General features: G+C 57.7%; 1 protein-coding gene across 20 annotated transcripts; it reads right to left on the reverse strand.

The window, feature by feature from the left end:
- Positions 1-7839: 7839 nt before the first annotated feature.
- On the reverse strand, positions 7840-24594 carry ARHGEF19 (Rho guanine nucleotide exchange factor 19). Of its 20 annotated transcripts, none has more exons than XM_065929875.1 (20): positions 24360-24594; positions 23580-24030; positions 23228-23380; positions 21521-23095; positions 18799-19928; positions 17181-17624; positions 16494-16781; positions 16247-16355; positions 16096-16172; positions 15532-15794; positions 14786-14946; positions 14519-14671; positions 14196-14325; positions 13980-14054; positions 13747-13836; positions 13429-13589; positions 11091-11249; positions 10708-10787; positions 8787-8891; positions 7840-8396 (listed from the first exon to the last, which is right to left on the reverse strand). In XM_065929875.1, exons 6-20 carry the CDS (start codon positions 17593-17595, stop codon positions 8239-8241), a joined length of 2424 nt encoding a protein of 807 aa, XP_065785947.1. In that variant the 5' UTR covers positions 17596-17624; positions 18799-19928; positions 21521-23095; positions 23228-23380; positions 23580-24030; positions 24360-24594; the 3' UTR covers positions 7840-8238. The 20 variants fall into 20 exon arrangements, with proteins under 20 accessions (XP_065785947.1, XP_065785946.1, XP_065785942.1 ...); XM_065929874.1 differs by having other exon boundaries at positions 21521-21650; positions 22090-23380; XM_065929870.1 differs by having other exon boundaries at positions 18799-18914; positions 19862-19928; positions 21521-23380.
- Positions 24595-25605: the final 1011 nt, after the last annotated feature.

Below are 25605 nucleotides of genomic sequence, written 5' to 3' on the forward strand. Positions count from 1 at the left end.
GACTGCGTGCTGTCACGGTTGAGGGCCCAGGTTCACAGGACATGGTCCAAAAAATAAAAATAAAAAATAGGGTTGGTGTAAGGATGAAAAGACCTTATGCCTGGTGCATAGTTCGCACTGATAACAAAAACACCATAATTGTCACCATAATAACACTTGCCAGTCTGCCATACGCCCTGATGCGTTACAATACTTTCTGTCAGGCCCTTTCTCAAAGTGCCACCTCTGTCAATCTGCATTACCGTTCCAGTTTAACAGAGGGAGAATTAGAGCTCAGAAAGGGGAAGTAACTTGCCTAGAGCATCAGGGCTTCTAAGTGGTAAAACAGGACCCAAGTCGGTCTGCTAACTCCAGCTACAGGGCTCACTTCCCTACACCCTGATTTAGAAACTTAAAATTCCCTGCATCCTTATCACTGTATTTAAATAAACAGGCACAGCCTCTGCCCCCTTCAGCCTCTTTCTGCACCTTCTCCCACACCCACGCCAGCATCTGGAATGCCAGCGCTAACAGCTGATTCCCTCCTCTCCTTCCTGACCAGATCCCCTGCCCTGAGCGTGGCTCCCAGAGTTCACCCTGCCTGTACTCCTGCACCCCACCCAGGCCGGTGACTGTTCATCCTGTTCTTCATGCTGCTCAGGGGAGGAGATTCCGTAACTTCACTTCCTCCACCCGCCCAGGTGTTTGTTACAGTTCCCACAGTTGGGAACTTCTACTTTATGTCTAACCAGAGTCCCTCCTGCTGCAGTTTCAGCCCCTTTCCTTTTGTTCTTTCCCCCAAGAGTGTCAGAAATATACTCTTAAGAGGATACTGGAAACCCAGAGAGAAGGACCCTGGAGTGGGGAAGGGTCACTCCAGGACAGGAAGTGAGAGCTGAGCCTGGGTTCAAATCCAGGTCAGGGCAGCAGGAGTGGCTGAGCTGGTCTACGGTGCCCAGGGCAGCCTCACCCAGGCTGGGGTGGGGCAGCCTCACTCCCAGCTCGTGGCTCCTAATGGGGGCTGGCGTGGGAACTGACGGGCAGAGCAGGTCTGAGGGGACACGCCGAGTTCAGGCTCAGGAGTCGCATGGGGCTGGATTCAAGTCCCCTCGACACACCTCTGCTGCGCATCTCCTCTGTGCAGGCCCCGAGGAGGCCCTCGTGGGCCCCACAGTCCAACAGTGAGGGAGCAGGAATCCCAGAGCAGCGAGGGGGGAGGTGGGGAGACCATGTTTGTGAGGGTGATCATGGAAGGTCTCCTGAGGCGGTGGCATTTTGAGAGTTGGACCATAAAGAAGGCTGAGCACCAAAGAATTGATGCTTTTGCAATGTGGTGTTGGAGAAGACTCTTCAGAGTCCCTTGGACTGCAAGGAGATCCAACCAGTCCATCCTAAAGGAGATCAGTCCTGGGTGTTCATTGGAAGGACTGATGCTGAAGCTGAAACTCCAGTACTGTGGCCACCTGATGCGAAGAGCTGACTCATTTGAGAAGACCCTGATCCTGGGAAAGACTGAAGGCAGGAGGAGAAGGGGAAGACAGAGGATGAGATGGTTGGATGGCATCACCAACTCAATGGACATGAGTTTGAGCAAACTCCAGGAGTTGGTGATGGACAGGGCCTGGCAGGCTGCGGTTCATGGGGTCACAACTTAACAACTGAAGAGCAACAACCAAGGATTAAAAAGGAGCCAGACCTGAATATCTGAAGGGAGAACATGCCAGAAGGAGTGAGCAGTCAGGGCAAAGCCCAGGTGGGAATGAGCTTGGAGTCTAAAGACCAACTAGAAAGAGGGCCGGGCAGTGAACCTGCACGGGGCTCTCGTGTGTGGACTCACGTGCGGCCCTTCTCTTTGAGTGTCAGTCATCTTCTCTGTAAAATGGGGTCAACAATACCCGCTTAACATGAAATGGACACACACAGGCGTTAACCCAGGGCCTGGTAAGTGGTATTCCATCATTCCTCTAGTAACAGGTCCACCCCTGCCATCCTTTAGGGTTCAGATCTTGTTATATATATATTTACTTATTTGGCTATGCCAGGTCTTGGCTGTGGCATGTGGGATACAGTTCCCTGACCAGGGGTGGAGCCCTGGCCCCCTGCCTTGAGAGCGTGGAGTCTCGGCCACTAGGCCACCACGGAAGCCCCATCCTATGCCCCGGCCCAAAACTACCCTCACCGGCGCACGAGATGCCCAACCGTTCAGGGAGATGTTGGAGTGTTCTAGGTGTTCAACTGCAGAGGACCTCACAGTTTACAGAGCATTTCCTCCCATTCTTCGATCATTCCGCAGAGCTGGGTGGCTGTGGAGATCTTCAGTCACGGGATGGCAGCGTATCCCGCTGTCCCTGGCCCACAGCAAATGCTCAAAGAATATCAGGTCCAGGACCTATTTCTGCCTCCGTGATGGACTTTAAAATTCCAAACGCCTTTCTTACCAGACTTCCTTCATTGAAAAAAGGATTGGGAACTTCTCTGGTGGCCCGCTGACTGAGACTCTGTGCTCCCAAGGCAGGGAGCCTGGGTTCGATCCCTGGTTGGGGAACAAGATGCCACAACAAAGACCCAGTGCAGGCAAGTACATTAATCAATCTTAACAGAAAGGAAAGGATCACTTTCCAACCACATAGATCCCTCCCCCAAGGGAGATCTTGGCTCACAGCTAAGCTCTGTTGGAATCAGAAGCTGAGCCTCCATGTAAACCCAGAAAAATTACTGGAGCAAGACAGATCCTCGGGCCTTCTCACATGGAGGCGAGCAGGAGCAGGCCAAAGTCAAGGTCAGGTCAGGGACTGAAGTCACGGGCTCCTCTTCGTGACAATGAAGAGCTTCACTCCTAGAGGAGGGCCAGACCCGGCCATGGCCCTGTCCTGCCACCTCCATTTCACCTTTCAAGATGGAGCTGGGGTGACATCACCTCCAGGAAGCCTGCCTTGATCTCTTGTAAGAGCTGGCTGCTCCCTTATTTGTCCACCCACAGCCGCAGGGCTCCTCCCACCAGGGTAAAGGTTCTGTTGAAGTTTCACTCACAGGCAAGAAGCACAGATCTCAGTGGATTGTCCCCAGATGAACGGCCTGGGTAAACAGCATCATCAGACTCCTCCCGGACTAGTTACTAGTCCTGCCCCAAGGCATCTCCACCCTGACCTCTACCCCTCAGTTAGTTTTGCCTGCTTTTGTACTTTATGCAAATGCAATCATCCAAGAAGTCCTCTTTTGTGTCTGGCTTCTCTCTCTCCTCAGGCAGAACTTCAGGTGGTTTACTCGCATTACTGTATAGCCTTCCCCACCTGTGAATAGAACATAATTTATCCATTTTACCATTGATGAGCATCTGGGCAGTTTCTAGTATTTTTGTCAGTTAATGACTGGTACTGCTAGGAATATTTCCTGTCTTTTGGGGCCCATGTGTACACCTTTCTGTCGAGTGTATATGCAAAGAAAGAAGTGAAATCACTGGGTCAGAGGGTGGGCATGTACTTGGCTCTAGAAGATGCAGTCAAACTGTTTTCCAAAGCAGTTGTGCCAGTTTATACCCTGCCAATAGAGACAAGCCCGCCTAGGCTCAAAGCTGTCTCAAAGTCCTTGCTTTTCGGCTCTTCACTCGTCTGTCTAACCCACTGGGGCTGGGATGCCATCCAAGCCCCCCCCACCCCCACCCGGCCCCGGCTGGCAGGAGACTTGCGTGAGAGAGGAGAATGAAGGGCGTCAGGGAGAAGCACAGAGGGCGCGCCCGGCGGTCCAGTGGCCAGGACTCTGCATGTTCACCGCTGGGCATCTGGGCCCGATCCCTGAGTGTGGGACTGAGACCCACCAAACCACGTGGTGTGGCCAGAAATAAATAAAGTGTCATAAAATTATTCTAAACAGACTTCACTAAGTTCAAATACACTTTAAAAAAAAACACAGAGAGAAAAGAGAGAAGGAGGGCGGGCGGGGTGAGGGGGAAGGGGAGAGGGAGGGGGGGAATGAAGGAGACCGCCTCCCCGCCAGCGGCCGCATGCTGGCTGCTCTGGGGCAAGGGCTTGTTGGGCTGAAACTGCGCCTCCCGGTTCCCCCTAAAATCTCACTGTGCCCTAAAAATGAACAACTGAGCAAGTGTCTTTCTCCATTCATTTCAGGATCAAGTCTTCCAAACAATAGGTTGTTTTCCGGGAATTACTGGGAGGGGCGAGGACAGCAGGATCCCCGGGTGGGAAGCCTTCGAGATGAGCCCCTGGAGGCCCCTGGCTTGGAGACTGGCCAAGCAGACGGTCCCAGGGCCCACCCCATCCCAGACGTGCCTGCCCACTGCCCTCTGCCGCTGCAGCAAGCAGGGGCAGGGCTCTGGGTCCTTGGCCAAGGCCAGATTCCAGGGCAGAGCCTGCTGGGCAGAGAGGGGGGCCCCCAGGATGCCAGATGCACCTCCTGAAGCCGCCCCACAGGCGAGCCCATCTCCCTGCCAGGCGGCACAGACCCCAGGAGGGCCGCCCTCACCCCAGCCCCCCGCAGCCTGGCCCAGTCTCGGGTGTCAGCCAGAATCCAGATGTGCCAGGGCAGGTTGAGCGAAGTGGGCTTGCTTCCTCTGCTTTGCCAGCCCGTGCCAGCCCTGGCTCTCTGCATGCAGACTCAGCACTGGAAGAAGCGGGGAGCCCCGGCGGTCTGCCCTGAGCGCAGGAATCTCCCTCCTGGACTTTCTGAGTTCCTTAAATCCTCGAGAAGCAGAGGTTTCACCACCTCGCAAGGGCTCCCATGGTTGAGCTCTGCAGTTGTGACACAGTAGAAGCCACCATTTTTTGCAGCTTCATTAGGGACCAGACACTGTCAACCTTACATACTTTATTCCACAGTGTCTCCATGAAGTAGGTGTTATCATTATCAAACCCATTTTGCAGAGGTAGGAACTGAGGTTTAGAGTCATTATGCATCTGCCTAAAATCACATTTTGTGTGTGTGTGTGTATACGTATATAATATACATACATATATACATATATAACATACATGATATAATGTATGTAATATGTAGATATATAATATATAAAAATAATTTTTTCCTACCTCTCTCTAGCGAGAGGGCCCAGAAACAGTGGTACCACAATAGCCGTGAGCACGTACAGTGCCCAGATCTTAGTTTCTAAATACCACACTCTAATAAAAGGAATCACGGTCCTCAGAGAAATGGCTGGTTCTCTTCTGAAAGGGAAAGCAGAAGATGAGCCCAGCATCGTGCTGTACCAGAAAGTAAGGAAATGCCCAAAAAAAAAAAAAAAAACCAAAAGGATGAGGGATGTCATAGACACAGAAGCTCATCTGGAAGAGTTCCCAATGGCCAAAACTGGACAATCTGAACAACAGAATAAATAACTCAGTACCAAACTATAACCCAAAAGATAAGATAGATACAGGCATGGGTCCACGCTGATAGAAATAAATGGGAGAGGGGAGGAAAAATCTTCCTTAGGGAAGAATTCAAAATATCTATAGATACAGTTTCCAGGAGGTGGAGCATGTCTTCTCCCCAGTTGAGTGTGGGCTCCACTTGCTTCAAATAACAGAGTAGGAGAAGGAGAAAACAGTGACTTCACAGTGAAAGAGCCTGGCAGACACCAGCTCAACCATGTAATCAAGGCCAACGGGGCCAGTGAGAAGTCACGAGGGCCCTTCATCCTGTCGTCTTCTCCCCAACCCCCAGCCCTGCCCAGTCATGAGCAAAACTTCGTACAAGCTCCAGCAGAGGGACTGTCTAACAAAACACTGAACTCCTCAAAACTGGCAAGGTCATGAAAAACAAGGAAAGGTTGAGAAACTGTCGTAGATCAGTGCCGTGATGACTACATGTGATGTGGGACCCTAGATTGGTTAATGGAGAAAAAAAAAAAAAGACATTAGTGGAGAAATTGGTGAGATCGAAACAAAGTCTGGCGTTCAGTTAATAGTCATGTATCAATGTTGGTTTCTCAGTTTTAGCAACTGTTGCATGGTCATATAAGATGCTACCATTAGGAAGACTGGCCAAGAACTCACTGTACAGGCCTGCAACTCTTCTGTAAACTTAGAAGTTATTCCAGAGTAAAAGCTCTATGTTTAAGAATCATACAGGTGACTTCCCCGGTGGTCCAGGGGTTAAGACTCTGCTCCCCCAGTGCAGAGGGCATGGGTTCCATCCCTGGTTGGGGAGCTAAGATGCCACATGCCACCTTAAAAAATCACCCTGGCTATAAATGTATGAACCAGAACTCAAATTCAAACGTCTGTCTCCTTAGCCCATACGCTCCGCCCTCCCCACACCATCTCATGTTAGGAAGTTGTTCCCGAAGCCCACTTCATGGATCTGAGCCTCTCATCTGCCCACCTTTGCCCTCTCAGACAAACCCCATCTGTTTTCTCCGCCCCACACCCTCCTCTTGAGAGACGAAGGATGCTCCTATCCTCTCCGGTATGCTTACATCTTCAAGGTCACTATTCCTAGGTTGTTCCACTCCTGGGTGACTTGGGTTTCAGTGAATGTTGGCCACACTAGCACCCACCCCTCCTTTGCAGCAGCCATCTGATTCTACATGGGGATCCATAGGGTTCCAGAGAAATTAACTTGGTTCCAGAGAAGAGCACATGACTTAGGTGAGGTCTATTAGCACACACCAACCCTGGCCACGGTGATCAGTCCAGAGGTGGCCATGTGACCCAACCAGGTCTAAAATATCCTGGGAGTTTGACAGGGAATGGTAGGATGAAGGCAATTCTCTTCTTTAACGTGGGATGTAAGTGAAGAAGCCCCTGAAAGTCTTAGGATGAAGCCTGAGGACAGCAGAGCAGAGGAATAGAAAGTCTGGGCTGTCACTGACTTCAGTGGCCACTGGACCAGGCCTTGCCTGAAGCACACACTGCCCCTCCATTGGCTGAGAAATGCCCTCCCAAAAGATCTTATTGGACAGAGGCAGGGGAGGAGGGTTCTTGGCAGGTGGGATTTAAATGAAAGATATGGAGGGGGGAGATTATCTGCGTGGGCCCCAAATACAACCACACGTATCCTTATAAGAGGGAGATCACACACAAAGAAGGCAATGTGACCGCAGAAGCAGAGACTGGAATGATGCGGCCACAAGCCACAGAATGCTGGCGGCAACCAGAAGCTAGGGTGCTGGAGCACACCACCCCTACCAGACAGCCCTGCCCACACCTGGATTCTGGCCCAAAGTACTGACTTCAGGATGCTGGTCTCCAGAACAGAGAGAAGAAATTCCTATTGTTTTTAAATCGCTTAGTTTGTGATCATTTGTTAAAGAAGCTGTAAGAAACAAATCCAAGAACAAATAAATTCTCTTAAATATTTAAGCCTATTTGAATCTGATATTTTGCTAACTGCAGCCCAAAGCAGTCTAACTGACATGCAGCTCCTGTCTCATCATCCTCTGGTCAAGAGGTGAGCTCTACAGAAGAGCAGATCCCAGGGGGAGGTGAGCAGTCAGAGCTCCTCCCGACCTTTTTCCTTGGCTGCTCCATCCAGCCTCCCCTAATGGTAGCATCATACACGACCATGGAACAGTTGCTAAACCTAAGAAACCAACATTGATGCCTGCACACCTGAGCAGATAGGAGCAACCTTCGTCTCTCAAGAGGAGGGCGTGGGGCTCTCTAGACAGCCAGCTCAGTAGCTGGCGTGCGGGCTTTTCCCCAGTTGCAGCACCGGGTTTAGTTGCCCCCTGGGGCACATGGGATGTTAGTTCCATGACCAGGGATCAAACCCGCATCCCCTACACTGGAAGGTGGATCCTTAACCCTAGACAATGAGAGAGGCCCAACCCTCCTTCACTAGCTGGGAAACGGGGCTGGAGAACAAGCGGTACCATAAGGCTCACAGACTCCAAGCAAAGGCATTAGGGCAATTTATTTACAGGCAAGTCACAGCAACCGGGGCCCACACAGGCTCAGACCAGAGACTCCAGATCTGTCTACACAGATAGGTCCCAGCGCCCAGAGCCACTGCCAGTCAGGTCCCTGCCAGAGGGACCGAGACTCGGGCAGGGTGGAGGGCAGGAAAGAGAGAGGCCAGGTCCCAGAGGGATAAACGACCCTCGTCCCTGAACTGTGGACTCGAGGAGGAGGAGGACGGGGGAGACTCTTCAGGGGCAACCCCCGCCTGTGTCCAGCCTGCACCCTCGAAGCCGGGCACCAGAACAGAAGGCCCAGTGGCAGCAGGTGGGGCATGGGGACACCGCAGGTCCCCTGCAGACCTGTCCAGGCGCCGGCGTGGGGCTGCTGTCCTGGGTCACGGCTGCCGTCACACGGGGGGGGCCCCCAGCTTGCTGGTGGCACTTGTGACCCGCTTATTTTCCCGGAGGTTCCGGAGGCGGGCACTGAGGCTGCTGATCTCCTCCACGTAGGCCTGGGGCACCCAGCCCTTTTCACCATCTGCCAGGCGCACCCCTTCCAGCCAGCCTAAGGGCACATGGGCCGGGGGCAGCGTCAGTGACATCCAAAGAACACCTGGGCCCTAACGCAAGCCCCGTCTGCACCCCAGGGCTGAGAGGACACCATCTCAGCATCTTCCGGGGGCAGGAAGGGGCACGCCTCTAGCAGACTGGTAGGTGGACTTCTGATCTGTTGTTCCCGATGCTCTCTGAGGAGGGATTTCCCCACTTCTCCCCCATCGGTTACTATCAACCCTACACCTTTGCAAGCAGGAAGTTCATCTTCTTGTCTAATTTGATTCTTGCATGCTATGGTGGATCAACACTGGTGTCACTTTTTCCTATGAAGCTTAGCTGTCTAGCTCCCTCCTGCCCAAAAAGCCCCCACCAGGAGGCCTCTCCAGGAGGGACCCCTTACCGTCACTGGTCCGCATCCTCACGGCCAGGATGTCCGTCTTCTCCAAGGTCAGCTCATCTGGCTGTGACGCCTTGTACGTTCTGACACACTGGACCTGGGGGTGGTCTGAGAGCCCGGGGGGCAGTGAGGGAGCCCCCAGGGGGAGGAGGAGGAGAGAACGGCAGGGAGGGAAGAAAGAAAGAGTGGCGATTGCAGCTCTTCCCCTGTCCGCCCTAGCCACTCTCCTCTCTGACCCGAAACACAAGTTCTAAGTGAGTCCAGTCCCTCCAAGCTTCGATTACTACTTCTGTGCCCTGGGCTTCCCAGCTCAATTCAATGTTTTGCTCCTGACCTCCTGGTCTAATTGTCTCTACAAAATAGTAAGGGCCCCTTTGTATGGCACAGTGGTAAAGAATCCACCTGCCAAGGCAGGAGATGAAAGAGACCTGGCTTTGATCCCTGGGTTGGGAAGATCCCCTGGAGGAGGTAATCGCAACCCACTCCAGTATTCTTGCCTGAAGAATTCCATGGACAGAGGAGCCTGGCGGGCTACAGCCCGTGGGGTCGCAGAGTCAGACATGACTGAGCACACACGCACCCTCTGTCTGTCCTTTCACGCCGCTCTGATGCTCCCTCCATCCATCCTCCTCAGCTAAGACTCAAACATCACTCCCACTTATAACCCTCCAGGCTTATAGGCCTCCTCTGAGAACAAAAGTCCTCCCACAGCCTCCAAAGCCTTGCACAGCATGGCCTTGCCCCTTGCTCACTGCCTCACCAGCCTCATCTTCCCCTTCCTCCTCGGTCAAGAAGCTCAGCTGCACACTTATCACCCTGCTGGTCCCCAAACACTCTAAGCTCCCTCCCGCCTCAGGGCCCTTGCACGGCTGTTTCCCCTTCCAAGAGTGCTCTTCCTAGATACCACCGTGGCTGCCCCTCCCCATCCTTCAGTAGCCTTCCCTGACCACCTCCTCAGAGGGGCAAGTTCACCCTCCGGCCCAAACAGGACCTCTAGCGCTGGTCAGAGAATCAACTCCAGTCCGCTCTCAGCCCCTTCTACCACACTAGGTCGACTGGGAGTGTCGGGAAAACCACAGGCCTTGGGGTCAGACCAGGCTTGAAGCCCAGCTTACTGACCTTGGGCCAGTTACCGAACAGCCCTGGGCCTCAGTGTTCTCAGATACGGAGAATGAATCTACCCAAGGGCATTGTTGTGACCAGAAGCCGTTCCCTTTTCCTGGTAATCTCCCCGAGCCAGCGATCGAACTGGGTCTCCGTCATTGCAGGCAGAAAATAAAGGCATGTGCGAAGCCCTCGGCACCCCAGCGCGTGGAAAGTGCTGGGTGGAAACGTGCTGCTTCCCTTCCCTTTTGTTGGCTAAGCCCTAACACCCCTGCCCAAAAACCCTGCACAGCTACCTGGCTCCCGCCACACCAGGGTGTCCTCTGGTCGGGCTGCACCCTGCCTCACCGGCCTCATATGATGCCCAGAGAAGCCTCTGGATCAGCAGAGCAGACTCCTCGGCCTGCCACACCCCCGCCCGCTCCCGGCCACTCTGCTCCTGTCCTCTCTGCAACTGACGCAGAGCCACAGAGAGGCCCGATTCCAGTCCCAGCTCAGCTGCTGACCGCTGAACCCGGACAAGCCACTTGACCTCTGCAAATCTGTTTTCTAACTCGTAAAAGGGCTTCTGCGGGGACAGCATGGGAGGATGGGCAAGGCTGCGTCCTCTCCAGGGTACTGACTGCACATGGAAGCCAGTCTACGTCAAGCCAGCCCGTCCTCCAGGGTCTCACAGATCCACCCCCTGCCCCCATGCCAGCTGACCCCGCTCCCTGCCGGCCCCGCAGGCAACATGGCGCCCAGAGCTGGGGGGAAGGGGGGTGCGATGCACTACCCAGCCCCGGGAACGTGGCCCTCGTGGTGGGGGACAGGCTGCTACCTTCCCCCTCGCTGATGACCTCCTTGTCCTCCTGGGGGCTGGAGGGGCACAGGGCCGAGATCCATCGCTGCTTCTCACTCCTGGGGAGAGGAAGGCTGAATTGTCCCAACATGAGAACTGCAGTCTCCCGGGGCCACGGTGGAGAAACCAGGGCTGGGAGGACAGGGTATGATGTGCAGACGTGGGACCCGAGTCAGGCCATCTCCACCCCAAGGCCCACCCAAGTCAGTGCCCACCCAGCTCTGAGAATGAGCACAGAACAGGTCCAGGACCCCCCGGAAGCCAGCTCTGCCAGCTCCAGCCTTAGGCTGCCATCCTGAGCCAGAGAGGAAGGCTTCACCCCTGTCTGGGAGGGTCTGCTCCCCAAGCCCAGGCCCACTCACTCCGTCCGGGCCCTCAGCAGGAGCTGGTGCTTCGTGCGCTGCCCGTGGAGGAGCTGAAGGAGGAACACGTGGCCGGGGATGCCCTGCAGCTTGAGGCTCAGGTCCTTCACCTGCAGCTCTGCCATCTTCGCGTGGACGAAGACGGCAAACTTCCCCAGCCTAGAACGGGGGGCGGGGGGTGAGGTCAGCCTGGTCCCACCCTCGGGACGAGGTGACTGCTGATGGGAAGAGAAGAGAAGGCGTCATCTGTCCCTAGGACCCTCCTCAAGAAAGCGAGGCTGCACAGGGCAGTCAGCAAAATGAGGGCTGCAATCTCCCTGGCTCAAGTGGAACGTGACGCAGACAGTCCCTGCCCCCGATCTCCCTGGCTCTCCCTGGCTCACTGACAGACGCGGGAGGTGATGGAGACAGTCCCTGCCCCAGGCACACTTTCCACTCTCTCTGAACCTCTTCCTGGAGCCTCTGTTCCATAGAGCCGCCTGGGCAGCTTCCCCACTGAGACCTGTAGACTGCTTTGCGTCTGCCTCTCTAACCGTATAGGAGGTGGACTCTGTCTCACTTGCTGCCGCATCACAGCACCTGACTCTGCCAGGCCCGCTGTCTGGGTCTGATAAACCCTTCTAAGAAAGGTGGGCAGGTGGGTAGACAGAGGGTGTTCCATAGTTCCTTCATGTCGGCCGATCTGGACAAAACCAGCATCTTCACTCCATACCAGGTCCCTCCGCAGGTCCCGTTCCAGCGAAAGACGCCAGCGAATCCCCCGAGGACACTCAGGCCTTCTGCTCACCTCTTTCCTCCCCCGCCCCCACATCCGGCCAGCAGCTGTGTCCTATTCGTCAATCTTCTTGCTGCCCCCAGAACTCACTTACCCCTACACCCACCACTAATTCTGGAGCCTCTGCTCTCATCTGGGCAGTTACAGGAGCTTCTGTTCTCTGCCTTCCAGCCCGTTCTCCAAACTGGCTGGAGTAAAGTCCCTCCTCTGCTTAACCATCCACGCTTCCCGCTGCTCTCAGAAAGTCCAACCTTTCTGCCATGGCTTTCAACATGCCAGCTTCCCTTTCTTGCCCTTTCTTTCTACAAACTCTGCCACACTAGGCTTCATCACCTTCCAGACATAATCTGCTCTTCCATCCTTCGTGACTTGGCTATATTTCTCCAATCACCTCTACCTGGAAAACTCCTATGTATTCTTCAAAACCCAGTTCAAACATTCCTTCCTCTATGAAGTTTTACTGACTCTCATCCCACACCAGGGAATACTACAGTGCAGTTAACCCTTCCATCAAAACTCTGAACCTTGATTATTAGGATTTATTTTCACTGGTGTGAGACTTCCTGTGAGCAGAGAACAAATCTCATTCATCTCTAAGTTCCCAACATCCCTTGGAGGACCCAGTACAGAATAAGGATTCAATGATGCTTCACTGAGTGAATAAATAAAGCAGAACTGAACTCTTTCTCTTTCCATGGCATAAGACATCCATCCGCCATCCCCTCCATCCTTAAGGCTTCCTTCAGGAAGTCTCCCAGACTTAGAATAATCACAGCTAATGCTGAATGAGTATTCAGTATACGCCAGGCTGTGTGCTAACCTCTTCATGTGTTATTATCACAGTGCATCTCCCTACACGGTAGCCTCTATTTGACAGATGGAAAACAGGACAGTGCAGTAGTTATGAGCCTGGGATCTAGCATCAGACATACCTAACCTCCTCCTGGTTCCTGCATTCACTAGCTCCATGATCTCGAGAATAACAGGAGAGGCTACTTTCCAGGAAGACACTCAGGATTAAAGGGGAAAATCCACATAGCATGCCTGGCACAGAAGAGGTGCTCAGATGTTCGTTATTATCACTAGGGCTCAGGGGCGGATGTGCTTTTAGTCTCTGTTCCAATTGGCGTCCCTCATAGCCTAGTTGGTAAAAAATCTGCCTGCAGTGCAAGAGACCCAGGTTCTAGTCCTGGGTCGGGAAGAACCCCTGGAGAAGGAAATGGCAACCCATTCCAGTATTCTTGCCTGGAGAATCCCATGGACAGAGGAGCCTGGTGGGCTACAGTCTATGGGGTCCCAAAGAGTTGGGCACGACTGAGCGTATCTCTTCCTTCCAATTGGTTTAAGCTCAGAGCAGCTTCAAAGTTCTCGGCACACAGTCCAGCCCTTGATTCTCAGGTCCAGAAGATGGACGTACCCTGGCTCTGCCTTTCCTGGGGGAGCCTCTCAGCTTTAGGGTGCCCCAGCAGCACAGCCTGGCAGGTGGACTTGTAGTGAGCCCGCGGATGCAGAAGAAGGGAGCTCCACGCTCACCACCACCACCCCCATCCTGCCCCGACTCACTCCTTCCGCCGGGAGAGCAGCAGACAGTCATTGAAGAGGTGCAGGTAGACCGCCTTGCTGGACAGCTTCAGCTTGGCAGGGGGCACCGCGGGCAGGGGTGCCAGCTCCACCAGCTCCCCGTGCCGAACCAGCCAGCGGGCCTGAGAGATCAGCGGGAAGATCTGGGAGGATGGAGGAGACAGGGGTCAGGCCAGGGCCAGAGGGCAGAGGGCAGGGGGTGGGAGGGCTGGACAGTGATGAACTGGCCCGCAGCCCCCAGGGAGGAGGCGACAGGGCTGCCCCTCTGGGTGCCCCAGCCCCCCGGCTGAGGGTGGATACCTTGCCCTCAAAGTGGATCTTCTTGCTCAGGTGGATGAGCTCCTCTGTCCTCTTCATGGTCTGCACACTGGCATTGCACTCCTGCACCAGCTGCGGAGACCGTGGGGGTCACCTGCAGCACCCCCAGCCCTGACGCCCCCAGCCCAGCCTCAGGCTCCCACTCGGAGAGCAGGGGCTGTGAAGACTGAGGCTCCTCTGGAGACACACAGATGCCTCCTCCCTGCCAAGCTCACCTCCTTGAGGGCATTGAAGGCCTTGGTGGCCATGTCTTCATCTTCAGAGCCCTGCGCTGTCCGCTTCAGGATGTTCTGGAAGGTAGAGTCAGTGCAGCGAGGCAGTGTGGCCTCTCCCAGGGACCCTGCGCAGCCCTGGGCGCCCCGAGGGGCTGTGGCAATAAAGGGGTCTCCCCCCCCACGCAGCCCTCCCCACAGCCTCGTGCCCTCAGGTACCTCCACCAGCATCTTGAGGCGGGTGATCCTCTGAAATGGCAGGATGAGGAAGGAGGTGAGGGGCAGCCGCTGGCACACAGGAGACTCCTCCAGGCGAGCCAGGATGCCAGGGAACTTGGGGTTCTCCAGGCTGGACAGTGGGGGCGGGAGAAGGTCTGCAATGACAGGGGGCCCCGAACGCGGGATCCCCGCCTCCAGCAGCCCCTCTGGTCCTGCGGGGGCCTCGGCAGGTCTGGCCTCCTCCTGGTCAGAGCCCCGGGCAGGCGCGCAGCCCCTCCCGGGTCAGCCCTCCTCAGCCCCGCCCCCTTCAGAGCCCCGCCTACAGCAGGCGCTGGTAGGTGCGCTCCTGGTAGGCCTGGTTGGTGACGTAGGGCAGGTAGACGCGCCGGAAGGCCGGACAGTGCTGCAGGACCACGTCGCACACGCTGAAGCGGAGGACATCCGCCTCCAGCCGCTGCTCCAGGTCCTGCAGGAACCTGAAAGGGCAGCCAGGGGTCAGGGCCGGGGCCAGGAGGAGACCCCAGAGGCGGGAGCCCAGCCAGCTGCAGCCTGGCTGCCTGACTCCCCGGGAGGCCGGGCCACTGCCTCACCTCTCGCTGGTGCTCTTGACCTCGGGCAGTTTGGAGAACAGCCACTGCTTGTCCTGTGTCCCCAGGCACTCGCTCAGCTCGGCCGAGCCTAAGAAGTGGCCGACGGCCACCGACAGACTGTGGATGTATGAGGCCTCGGACGTGATCAGCTCGAACTTGGCCTGAGCGAGGGCGGATGCAGGGCTGAGCCCTGAATGCACTCGCTTCGCCCACCAAGCGCACCCCGAGCCCTGGATACCGCCTCCTTAGCTTCAGCGCAGCCCCGGTCCCCTTCCCTTCTCCAGGCCCCTCGGGATCTAGCCCCAGGTTGGCTTCACAGACAGCCTCCTGCTGCTACTGCGGCTCCGACCCAGCTGCGCCCAAGTTTGCACACCGCGCGCATCCGGCCGGCTCCGGTCTACCGGCCAAGCCCATTCTCGTGCGCCCTCCCGCCGACCGGGTTCCTGCTCTAGGGCCTGCTGGGCCGGCGTGCGCCCTGCGTCTCACCCTCTGCGCCGCTCCTCCCTCCCAGGCCCCGCTTTCAGGGGCCTCGGTCTAGGACCCTTTCCCTGGTCCTGCCGCACCTTAGGCCTTTTCCCGCTGACCCCGCCTCGGGGCCCCGGGCCCACCTCCCCCCCACCCCGGGCCCGGGCGCACCTCCTGCAGTTTGCAGCCCTTCGGCCGGTTACCCAGGTGGCCCGGATCCCGCGCCCCCCAACTCGGGGTCCTGGGGACCCTCCCGCGCCCCCCTCCCAGCCCCGGCGCACCTCCTGCAGTTTGCAGTCGCGCAGGCTCAACGTGGCCAGGACGCCGCTGCCGCGCACGTCGGGAATGTCCTGCCACAGCGAGAAGGTGGAGCCCCGCGCGGCGCGCTGCGCCCGGAACGAGCTGCTCGGGGAGAGGTCGGCGCGCGGCGGCCCCGGGCCCTCCTCCGCGCCCTCCGCCTCGTCCGCCGCGCCCTCCTCCTCGCGCTGCTGCCGCCGCAGCTCGCGGGCGCTGGCCACGTCGCTGTATTCCTGGTAGAGGACGGCTGGGCGGAGAGCGGAGGCCGTGGGGCGCCCGCCGGCCCCCTGCCCTGGTCCCCGCGGCCCGCCTCGCCTAACCAGCCTTCCCGACGGTTAGAGGAGCGGAACTGGTGACTCGGGTCTCTCGCCCACTCATCCCGCGAACCTTGGGCACCTCCTGAATGCTGCCCCTGTGCTGGCCACTCATGGTCCCGGTCTCTCCCTCCCACAGAAGCCCGACCTCTCAACCCCCCAGATCCCGGTTTCTCGGTACCCCAAGCTCCCAGCCCCTCCCTCGGTGAACCCACCCCCCACCCCCCCACGTACAGTTAAGCAGGAACCGGGACTGGCGCCGCTCGCTGGCGCTCCGGGGCCCTGGCGCCGGCTCCTCCCGCGCATCCAGCCTGGGAAACGGAGCGTCAGGGCCCGTCACCGCCCCTCCCTGCCTTGAACCCGAGCCTGGAGTGGGAGTTGATACCTGGGCTCCGGCCAGCTGTTGGGGACCCCGCTCAGGTCAACAGGTGCTGGCGTCGCCGTGGTGTCCACCCTCATCTCTACACTGCGCGAGTCTCTTCCAGGCGCTTTCCCTGCAGAGGGGCAGAGCTGAGGGAGACCCCCAAGAGCGGTGCTGGGCATGGGGGCCCCACACGCATCTCAGGGGTCCAGTGATCCCGCCCCGCATCTGCCTCTTGCGCTGCTCTTAGGGCCTCGGGGCGAGCTGGTACCTTCTAGGGCGGCTCCAGGGCCTGACCCTGACCCTGGGATCAGTGCCCTGGCTGCTGAATTCCGCCCCAAGCGCAGGGAAGAGTGCAAGCGGGTCATCAGCTCAGAGGCCGAGAAGCGCCTCCGCTCAGGCCCCTCGAGGCCCCCACGAGCCGGCCCAGGCAACCCCGCGGGCCGGGGCTCCTCTACGCTCAGCGCCTGCTCCGCGGCCTGACTTGGCTCCAGGAAGACAGCGTGGGCCTCGGGGCCACCAAGGGCTTCTTCTCTCTGGTACACCCGCATCTTGCGCCCTGACAGGGGTGGGGTGAGAGAGCACAGGCTGGCATCCAGGGGGGTCTCCCCTCCCTGTCACTGCCGTGTGACCCTGGGCATCAGAGGGATGTGCCCGAGAAAAAGGCCAATGTTTTTGCCAGGATCTTTTCCCAGAGTGATGCGGTCAGTCAGAGGGGTGGGGAGAAAGCAAAGTACCTGACTGCTGTGGGCAGAGGCCCAGGAAGCCCAGGACACCAGCTCACTGCGTGTCCCCAGACAAGTTACCTGCCTCCTCTGAGCCCCGGCTCCCTTATCCCTAAAATCTACCACTTGTCCTGCCTGTTCGGGGAATCTGGGGGCTTACTGGTCCCAAAAGAGCCACCCCACCTCTCCCCTATCCTCCCCCCACCACCACGCCCTCCCCCAGAGTGACTCACAGGCTGACTTCTTCTCTGAGCCGTGGCTGGCCCGGCGCTGTGGCTGTGGGTGCTGGGGACTCCAGGGTCCCTCCAGGGCTGGGGGCTGGGCACTAGGACAGTGTGGCCAGCTGCCAGCCCTGCTGGGCCGCATTCCCCCGCTGGTGGAGAGCTCGGGGTCTGCGCCTCCTGGGGGCGGTGGCCATAGCAGCCCCTGGAGAGGAGCAGGGGTCCCCAGAGACCAGCGGCTGCCAGGGGCCTGCAGCTCCTCTGGAGCCACAGGGAAGAGATCCAGACACACAGGGCCTGGAGGCCGCAGGACGGGCAGCTCTGCGAAGGACAGGCTCTCCTGCTGGCATACGGCCACAGGGTGGTGGGCAGTGCCAGGCGGCCCAGCCAGATGGGGCTGGAGGGCAGCCGGTGGCCCACAGTCCATTCCTCCTTTGCTCCGCCACCCACCAGGGCCTGCGGGGAGAAGGCGTCAGAGCAACGCACAGGACAGCAGTGCCCAGTAAGCACCACGCCCTGGAGGCCTGGACGAAGTCTCATGTGCACACATATGTACAGGCACACTCACACATTGGCTATATAGTAACAGCTAATGCTTACTCGGCTCTTACTTAATGACAGGTCAAATACTTTACACATAGGAGTTCATTTAATCCTCTGAAGCCCCAACAACCCAGAGTTGATGCTTTTTTTTTCTTTTAGTTGTGGTTCGTAGGTTCAAGTTGGCACACAGCAGGAGGGATCTTAGTTCCCTGACCAGAGATCGAACCCAAGTTCCCTGCGTTGGATGGCAGATTCTTGACCACTGGGCCACCAGGGAAGTCCCCTGATCTGATATAGCCCCACTTTATAGGTGAGGAAAGTCAGGCAGACAGGTTATCTGGTCAACAGTGGGGCCCGGATTCAAACCCAGGCAGTCTAGCTCTGAGTCTGTGCCTTTAAGCACCTTGTACATTTCCTAACTCTCTGACATGTGATCAGACATACAGATACGTACACTGTCACACAGACCCACGTCTGTTCCATGTACATCCACACGCATTTTCTTCCAGCTGCAGACACTGACATACGTACTTTCACAGATACACTCCAACATTTCAAATTCACAGGTTCACACATTCACACACACTTTTTTTATACAAGTACATATATTCACTCACTTTCACAAACACACGCTGAGCCATCAGATATTTAAATATCTGCTCAAGTTTTCTCACATTCCTGTTCCATTCACACTCAAAACACCACGATGCAAATACAAACACACGGGCCCAGAAGTCCTGGCTGGTGTTACCCAACCTCCCCTCCTGTGCCCAGAGCTGCAGGCTTCAGTACTGAGTGTGCCCACACCCATGCCAAGCTGGCCGGGAGGGTCACAGATTGGCAGGCGGGCCACCACCCAGGACAGGGTGGGCCCTCCCAGGAGAAGTGAAGGGAAGAGCCCCAGCCCCCCAGCTTGGGGTGAGAGAGGGGACCCCACCTCCCAGCCCCAGGAACAGGACAAGCTGGTGGGTCCTCTCGGGCAGGAAGTCATCCCCAGTGAGGCTGCCGGAGCCTCAGGACCGGCCTACCAGCCAGTGGGTCCGAGTCCCTGGCCCTGGCCCCCGGCCCCTCAACTGCATCCCCTCACCTCTCCACCAAGGCCTGCCGCGGATGGTGCTTGGCTGCTCCGGCAGGGGAAGCCCTCTCTCTGCCCAGCTGGCTTGGGGAGATCCCACCCAGACAAAGAGTTTGATTCATCAAGCCCTGTGGTGAGGCAGGCGGGTAGGGAGGGAGGGAACAGGCAGCAGGCTGGGCGGGGGCCTCCCAGGGCCTGGCCTCGCTGTGGGCAGGCTGGGCAGCAAGGACACCCCCCTGCCCAGAGGCCCGCTCAGGCCAAAGGGGCAGCGCCCGCCTGGCAGGGCCGAAAGACTCAGGAAACAGAGCCGGAGAGACCAAGGGGCTGAGGCTGGAGGACGAGGATGCTTTAGAGAGCGACCCAGAAATCGAGACCCCAGAGCACTCCAGACCGGAAAACCACAGATGCCGAGACACTCAGGGGCCCGGAGACGGAGACCCTGAGCGTTTCAGACAGACCAGATTCTCAGAGACAGATGTGAAGCCCAGGAAAACCAGAGGAGATGGGTGGGCAAATGCTTCGTGCCCTGTGGGACTGCCAGTCTCACGGGGAAGCCAGAACAAAAACAGTGGCAATCCAGGTTGGAAAGAACCAGCCCAGAGGAGCTGCCAGCAGAGGGCTGGACTCGCCTCGACCCGGGCATCCCCGGAAGGCGTCCTGAAGGAAGTGATAGCAAGCTGTCCTGATTGAAATACCCAGAGGTCCAATACACAGAGAGAGGGAGAAAGCTTGGGCATGAAAGCGACAGTGACAGTGTCAGTGAACCTGGGGGCGGGGGGCGGGGGAGGGAAGAAGGGGAAGGACCCTCCTGAGCACAGGGTGGGGCTGCTCCTGAGGACCATGTACTTCTCAGGCCCTCCCCACAGGCAGCAAGTCTGTTTCCTCGTCTGGGGAACAGCGTAGTCAAGCTTCAAAATGCTGATAGGAGAATTAAGAGGACTTCCCTAGTGCCGCAGGGGTTAAGAATCTGCCCTCCACTGCAGAAGATGCAAGTCTGATCCCTGATTGGGGAACTAAGACCCCACGGGCCTGGGGCAAGGGGGACTAAAGCCCGTGCGCCTCATAGAGCGCCTACCTGCTCCTCACTCGCCACAGCCGGAGAGAAGCCCTCAGGCGGCAAAGGAAGACGCCACACGCGGCAACTAAGACCCAATGCAGCCAAAAATAAATAAAGATTAAAAGCGTAAGAATAATGCAAGGGGACTTCCCTGGGAACTAAGATCCTGCATGTTGCATGGTGTGGCCAAAGAAAAGAATAATGTATGTAAGCACCTCGAACACACTGGGAGCTTTGCAGTTGCTCCTCATTCTTCTGAGTACTTTTAGTCTTTCTCCAGGCACAAGGATGGCTTGGGCCATTACACAGTTAGGAAAACTGAGGCAGTGATGTTAAGACACATCCTGTTTTGTAGGAGCATGTGGCAGGAGACATGGGACCACTGCCCACCGGACAGGTCTCTTTTCCTGCTGGAATCAGAAGTCCCACTTGCTTCTGTCGGCACGCCTGTGCAGGAGCACATGTGTGCTTCTGCTCTCTTACATTCTGGGAGTCTCTCCACTTGGGTTCTGGAAGCCCCTAGAGGGCTGAGAGGAACCCCCCTCCCCATGTCAGCTGCAGGGATAAATGAGCAAAGCATGGAACCTTGGGGGCAGGAGCATCTCATATTTAAAAAAAATTTTTTTGGCCACACTACACAGCATGTGGGATCTTAGTTCGCCAACCATGGATCAAACCTGTGCCCCCTGCAGTGGAAGCGCTGAGTCTTACCCACTGGGCCACCAGGGAATTCCAAGGAGCACCCCCCACTAAAGCCTCCGAGGAGGACGCTGGGTAAATGGAGGGAGACGTGCAAGGCTTCGTGGAGGAGACAAGGCTGGAGGCAGGTCCTTGGGCAGGAGGTCAGGGGTGGGTTAGCCTCCGTCTCTGCCCAGGCCAAGGGACAATGAGAGTGACTATCCAGCCGGGGCACCAGGCCTGTGGCCTTCCGTGGATGTGGTCCACTCAACTTCAGTGCTAGCGTGCTTACAGCTTATCTCTGCCAGATCCAAAAAAACTCTCAGGAAGAGACGGGTCCCAGGTAACAGGGACATAACCTGCTCACGACCTGATCACAGGGTGCTCTGTGCCCACCGGGCAAGGGAGCCCACGGCGGCGAGCTCCTGCCAACACTCACAGCCCCGCGATGACTCTGACCAGCTGTGTGACTTTAGACGAGTCAAGCCTGGGCCTGGGCCTGAGTGTCCCCGTCTGCAGAGTAGCTCTGGAACTGCCCCAGGGCTGCAGTACTCATATTGCCCCCAGTAAAACTTAACTCACAACTCTCAGGTTGTGCTTTTTTTTTTTAAGTCGACAGAGAGTCCCATCCAGGGGGTACTCATCACATGGACAGTGGACCCACTCCTCAAGTCTGGCAGGGAGGGCCCCTAGACGCTGGTATGGTCCGGAGAAAGCATCTCTGACCTCCTATGCCCAGCTTTTCCCTGCCCCCTCCAAGGTGCCCCTCGCCCTGCTGCCCGAGGAGTAGGGCCCTGCAGGGCCCCTCTTCTTCTCAATGCAGGGAGCCAAGTGGGAGGTCATGGCTGGAAAGGAGACTCAGGCCACGCAGGCTGTGGAAGCCCAAGAGGCCATAAGCGTGTGGGGACCAGGATCAGAGGCCTGAGAGGCTGCACAAAGGACTTACTCGGGAAGACTGGTGGGAGGAGGATGGGGCTGCTGGCAGCCAGGGGGCCCTACCTCAACCAGGGAGCTCCGTCCAGCCTCCAGCACGATCCCGGGCTCCAGGCTGCCCTGGGGGCTCTGGGGTTGCAGCCAGGTCCTCAGGGGGCGATGTCAGCATGGCCCCTGAGCCAGGCAAGGCAAGCTCCTGGGTATTGTGTGGGGCAGGGAGAGGGGAGGCGAGGGTGGAGGGAACCTCGAAGGCAGGCAGGCGGCTGTCTCAACGTGCCTGCTCCCCGCCCCCCTTCCCCAGAACCGGTTTGGCCAGTCTGAGGTACAGGAGGTGGGCTGGAACAATGAGAGTCCTATGCCCAGGAGAGGCTCTGAAAGGACCCCAGACTGACATCCTAAAGATGGGGGAGGCACTGCTTTCCCTCCCAGGAGACAGGTCACCCTTCTGCTGCAGCTTCCCAAGTGTGAGACGTGCTCAGGGGACTTCTTGGGGCTGGGGAACATCTCAGAGAATGATGAGCCTTGGACTAGTCAGGGACCCTGAGGACTCTGCAGAGTGTTGATCCTCGTTCGCTGAGCCAGGCGACAGCATATATAACGGGGTTTTCTGGTAGCTCAGGTGGTAAAGAATTCACCTGATTCCTGGGTCGGGAAGACCCCCTGGAGAAGCGATAGGCTGCCCACTCCAGTAATCTTGGGCTTCCCTGGTGGCTCAGCTGGCACAGACTCTGACTGCAATGCAGGACACATGGGTTGGTCTCTGGTTTGGGAAGACCGCCTGGAGAAGGGAACAGCTACCCACTCCAGTGTTCTGGCCTGGAGCATCCCATGGCCTGTATAGTCCATGAGTCGCAAAGAGTCGGACACGACTGAGTGACTTGCACTTTCACTTTTCACAGCATCTATACAGGGAACACTCATGTCTATGGCTGTGTAGTCCATGGGGTCACAAAGGGTTGGACATGACTGAGCGACTTTCACTTCACTTCACTTCATTTGATATGAGTGTATACAAGTACTAGTGCTCCTGTGCTAGTAACTCTTATTATACACTAATGTGCCAGGCACTGTTCTGAGCGCTTCACACACTAAATATTCATTTAATCTCCACCACAACCCTATGAGATAGATGCTGTAACTGCTCCCACTTACAAGTTGAGGACATGAGACTTGCACAGGTTAAGTACATTATCCCATTTAAATCTCTCATCAGCTCTCTAAAGTCCCTATCTTACAGATGATGAAATTACACTTGCCAAAGGTCACACAGCAAATAAAAGTCAGAATTAATGTTCAAACCCAGGTCTGTGACTCCACTACCAATCCGTGCCCTCAACAACTGCCTGGCACTGCCTCTCCAGACTTTGGGGAGGGTCTGGTGAAAAGTGTGTGAAAGTCCACTGGGAGGTGTCTCAGCTGACCTAACTAAACCTTTTTTTTTTTTTTTATTGACGTACTAAAGGCCCTGATGAGCACAGGGCCTTTTGAAGTCCACTCCCAGATCCTATGAGTTCTCCCTTGCCAACTGGTAACCATTCAGTTGGAGAGATTAGGTCCCTTCACTCCTTCATATCCGCCTTGGCACCCAGAACATCAGGAGGTAATGAGGAGACACTGCACAGAGTGGGTGGAGAGGTGGCACTGTGGGGCGCAGAGAGATTTATTGTCAGCGTTCCTCAAGGGGCAGGAGACTGGGAACATGCAGAGGGAGGCGATGCAGGGCCAAGGGTTTTCAGAGAACCCTAGCCCTCTCACCCCAACTCCTGGGCCGACCTTGGGGCCGCTGGCCAAGGTACCGCAGCCTTGACTCCTAGCTGGAAGCAGAGGCCCCCAAAGGAGGGAGGATCCTGGGGGAATTAGGGTCCTGGAAAGGAAGTCTCGCTTCTCTGGACCCTGCGTCCTGGGCTCCAGGGACAGCGCCTCCTGCTGCAGCGGACAGAAAGCAAGGATGTGTCAGGCCGAAGCGGAGGACACTCCAGAGCAGAAGGGGCTCTGATGAACTAGATACAAAAGGAGGGGCGCGGCGCAGGCAGGTTGGGTGATGGGCGGGGCCCGGCGGAGATGAGCGAGCCAGCGGCCAATCCTCCCTCTGGGCCAAACTAGGGGGCGGGGCCAGAACGCTGACCTTGGGCCTTGGGTGGGCAGAGGGGCGTGGTCAGGGACGGGGCCAAGGCCCGCGGGCCGCACAGACCCAAGCAGCGCCTCCGCGTTGTTCGCCAGAGCCTGCTTGGCCAGGTCGCGCCTTACCTAGGTAGCCAGGGCGGCTGGCAGGTCGAGCACGAGCCAGGGATGAGGGGCTGGGGAGAAGGGAGCGGAGAAAGAGAACGATGGCCTTAGCGATCTTACTCTGCCAAGTGCTTACTAAGTGCAAGGCACTTCGTTGTTCAGTCGCTCAGTCGTGTCCCACTCTTTGCGGCCCAGCACGCCAGGCTTCCCTGTCCATCACCAACTCCCGGAGTTTGCTCAAACTAATGTCCATTGAGTCGGTGCTGCAAGGCACTATTCTGAGGGGTTCCGGGTATTCATTCAATTAATCCTCACAACTCTAGGGAGTGAGTAAATTACTTCTGTTTCACCTGTAAAGAAGCCAAAGCATAAAGAGGTTGTCATTTGCCCAAAGACACAGAGGTACAGTTCGAACTCCTACACTAAGAACCTGTTAGAATCAGAGCTAGAGAAAGAGGATCTTGAGCAAAGCTAGGAGTTCCAGGACTGTGGCCAAGAGGTACTAGTATTAGTCATGACATTAATTAATGCATAGAGCACCTGCTGTGTTGGGGGCGTGCTTACCACTCAGTCTTCATAGCGACCCCATGAAGTAGATCCTGTTCTATAATATACCCCATTTACTGCCAGTCGGCGGCAGGGACTCTGGTCTGTCCAGCGCCCAGAGGGCTTAGCTTACCTCGAAGGCGATGATGAAGACCAGACGCACAGCCAGCGGCTTCCCGCAGACGAGGGTGAGATTCCTCTTCGCGTTGCAAAAGCCCTTGTACTTGGGCTGCGAAGGGCGCGCGGTCCCGCGAGGCCCTCGGCCCCACGATCGGCACTTCCACCCTCCCCACCCTGAAGGCTGGCCCTGCCAGGTTAGCAGTACCCTCAGCCGGCTCTGCCCTCTAGTCCGCCCGCCGGACTCAGCTTCCTGCGCTCCCAGTTAGGCCCCGCCCCACCCCGCCCACAAGCTCACTGCCCCGCCCCCAGGTCGGACCAGAGGCCCCCTGGAACATGGCCACGCCCCTCCCGGGCCCCGCCCCTCTGAACCCCTCCCCTCCCCGCGGGCCCCGCCCCCTCCACCCCGCTCCCAGGCCGGGCCGGAGGGTCCCCAGACTCCGGGCCCCGCCCCTCCCCGCTCCGCGCCCCGCCCCTCCCCGCTCCGCGCTCCGCGCTCCGCGCTCCGAGCCCTCCCGGCGGCCCCGCCCCGCCCCAGGGCCGCGGCCCCTCTGAACCCCTCCCCTCCCCGCGGGCCCCGCCCCCTCCACCCCGCCCCCAGGCCGGGCCGGAGGGTCCCCAGACTCCGCCCCTCCCCGCTCCGCGCTCCGCCCCTCCGCGCTCCGCGCTCCGAGCCCTCCCGGCGGCCCCGGCCCGCCCCAGGGCCCCGGCCCCTCTGTGCTCCGCCCCTCCCGGCCGCCTCTCCCACCCGCGGGACTCGCGGTTGCCCCGGGTGAGGCAAGCCGGAGGTGCGGGCTCCCGCGTGAAGCTGACAGAGACGCGCAGTCGGCTGCGGTGTTCCTACCGATACGGGAGACGTGGCAGGACGTCCGAGGGGAAGGCGGTGAAGAAAACTGCAGGGGCTCCAGGCAGGAAGGCCCTCCCGCCTTTGCGGGCCCGAATGGGTCTGGCTCCACTCTCGCGGGCGGGATTAGCCTGTGCCCAAGAGCGCTAGCCCTCGGCCCCTATTTCCCAATCTCTCGCCCCGAATTCTAGCCTCAGCCCCCATTTCCCTGTTCTCAAGCCTGCTCCCAGTCTCTGACCTTCACCGCCCCCCTCCCCTCACGCTCACGATGGTGGAAGGGTGGGCCTTGGTTTCCAGTAGGAGCGTCCAGATCCCGGTGTCCTGAGTCCGCTAGTCACCAGGCACCAGTAGGAACTAGTGGGCATCCGGTCAGATCTTCACTCAGCTGCTCAGCAGAGCAGACAGGGGAGCAGGTGAC

Source organism: Muntiacus reevesi, chromosome 3 (assembly GCF_963930625.1).
Source record: "Muntiacus reevesi chromosome 3, mMunRee1.1, whole genome shotgun sequence".
NCBI lineage: Eukaryota > Metazoa > Chordata > Mammalia > Artiodactyla > Cervidae > Muntiacus > Muntiacus reevesi.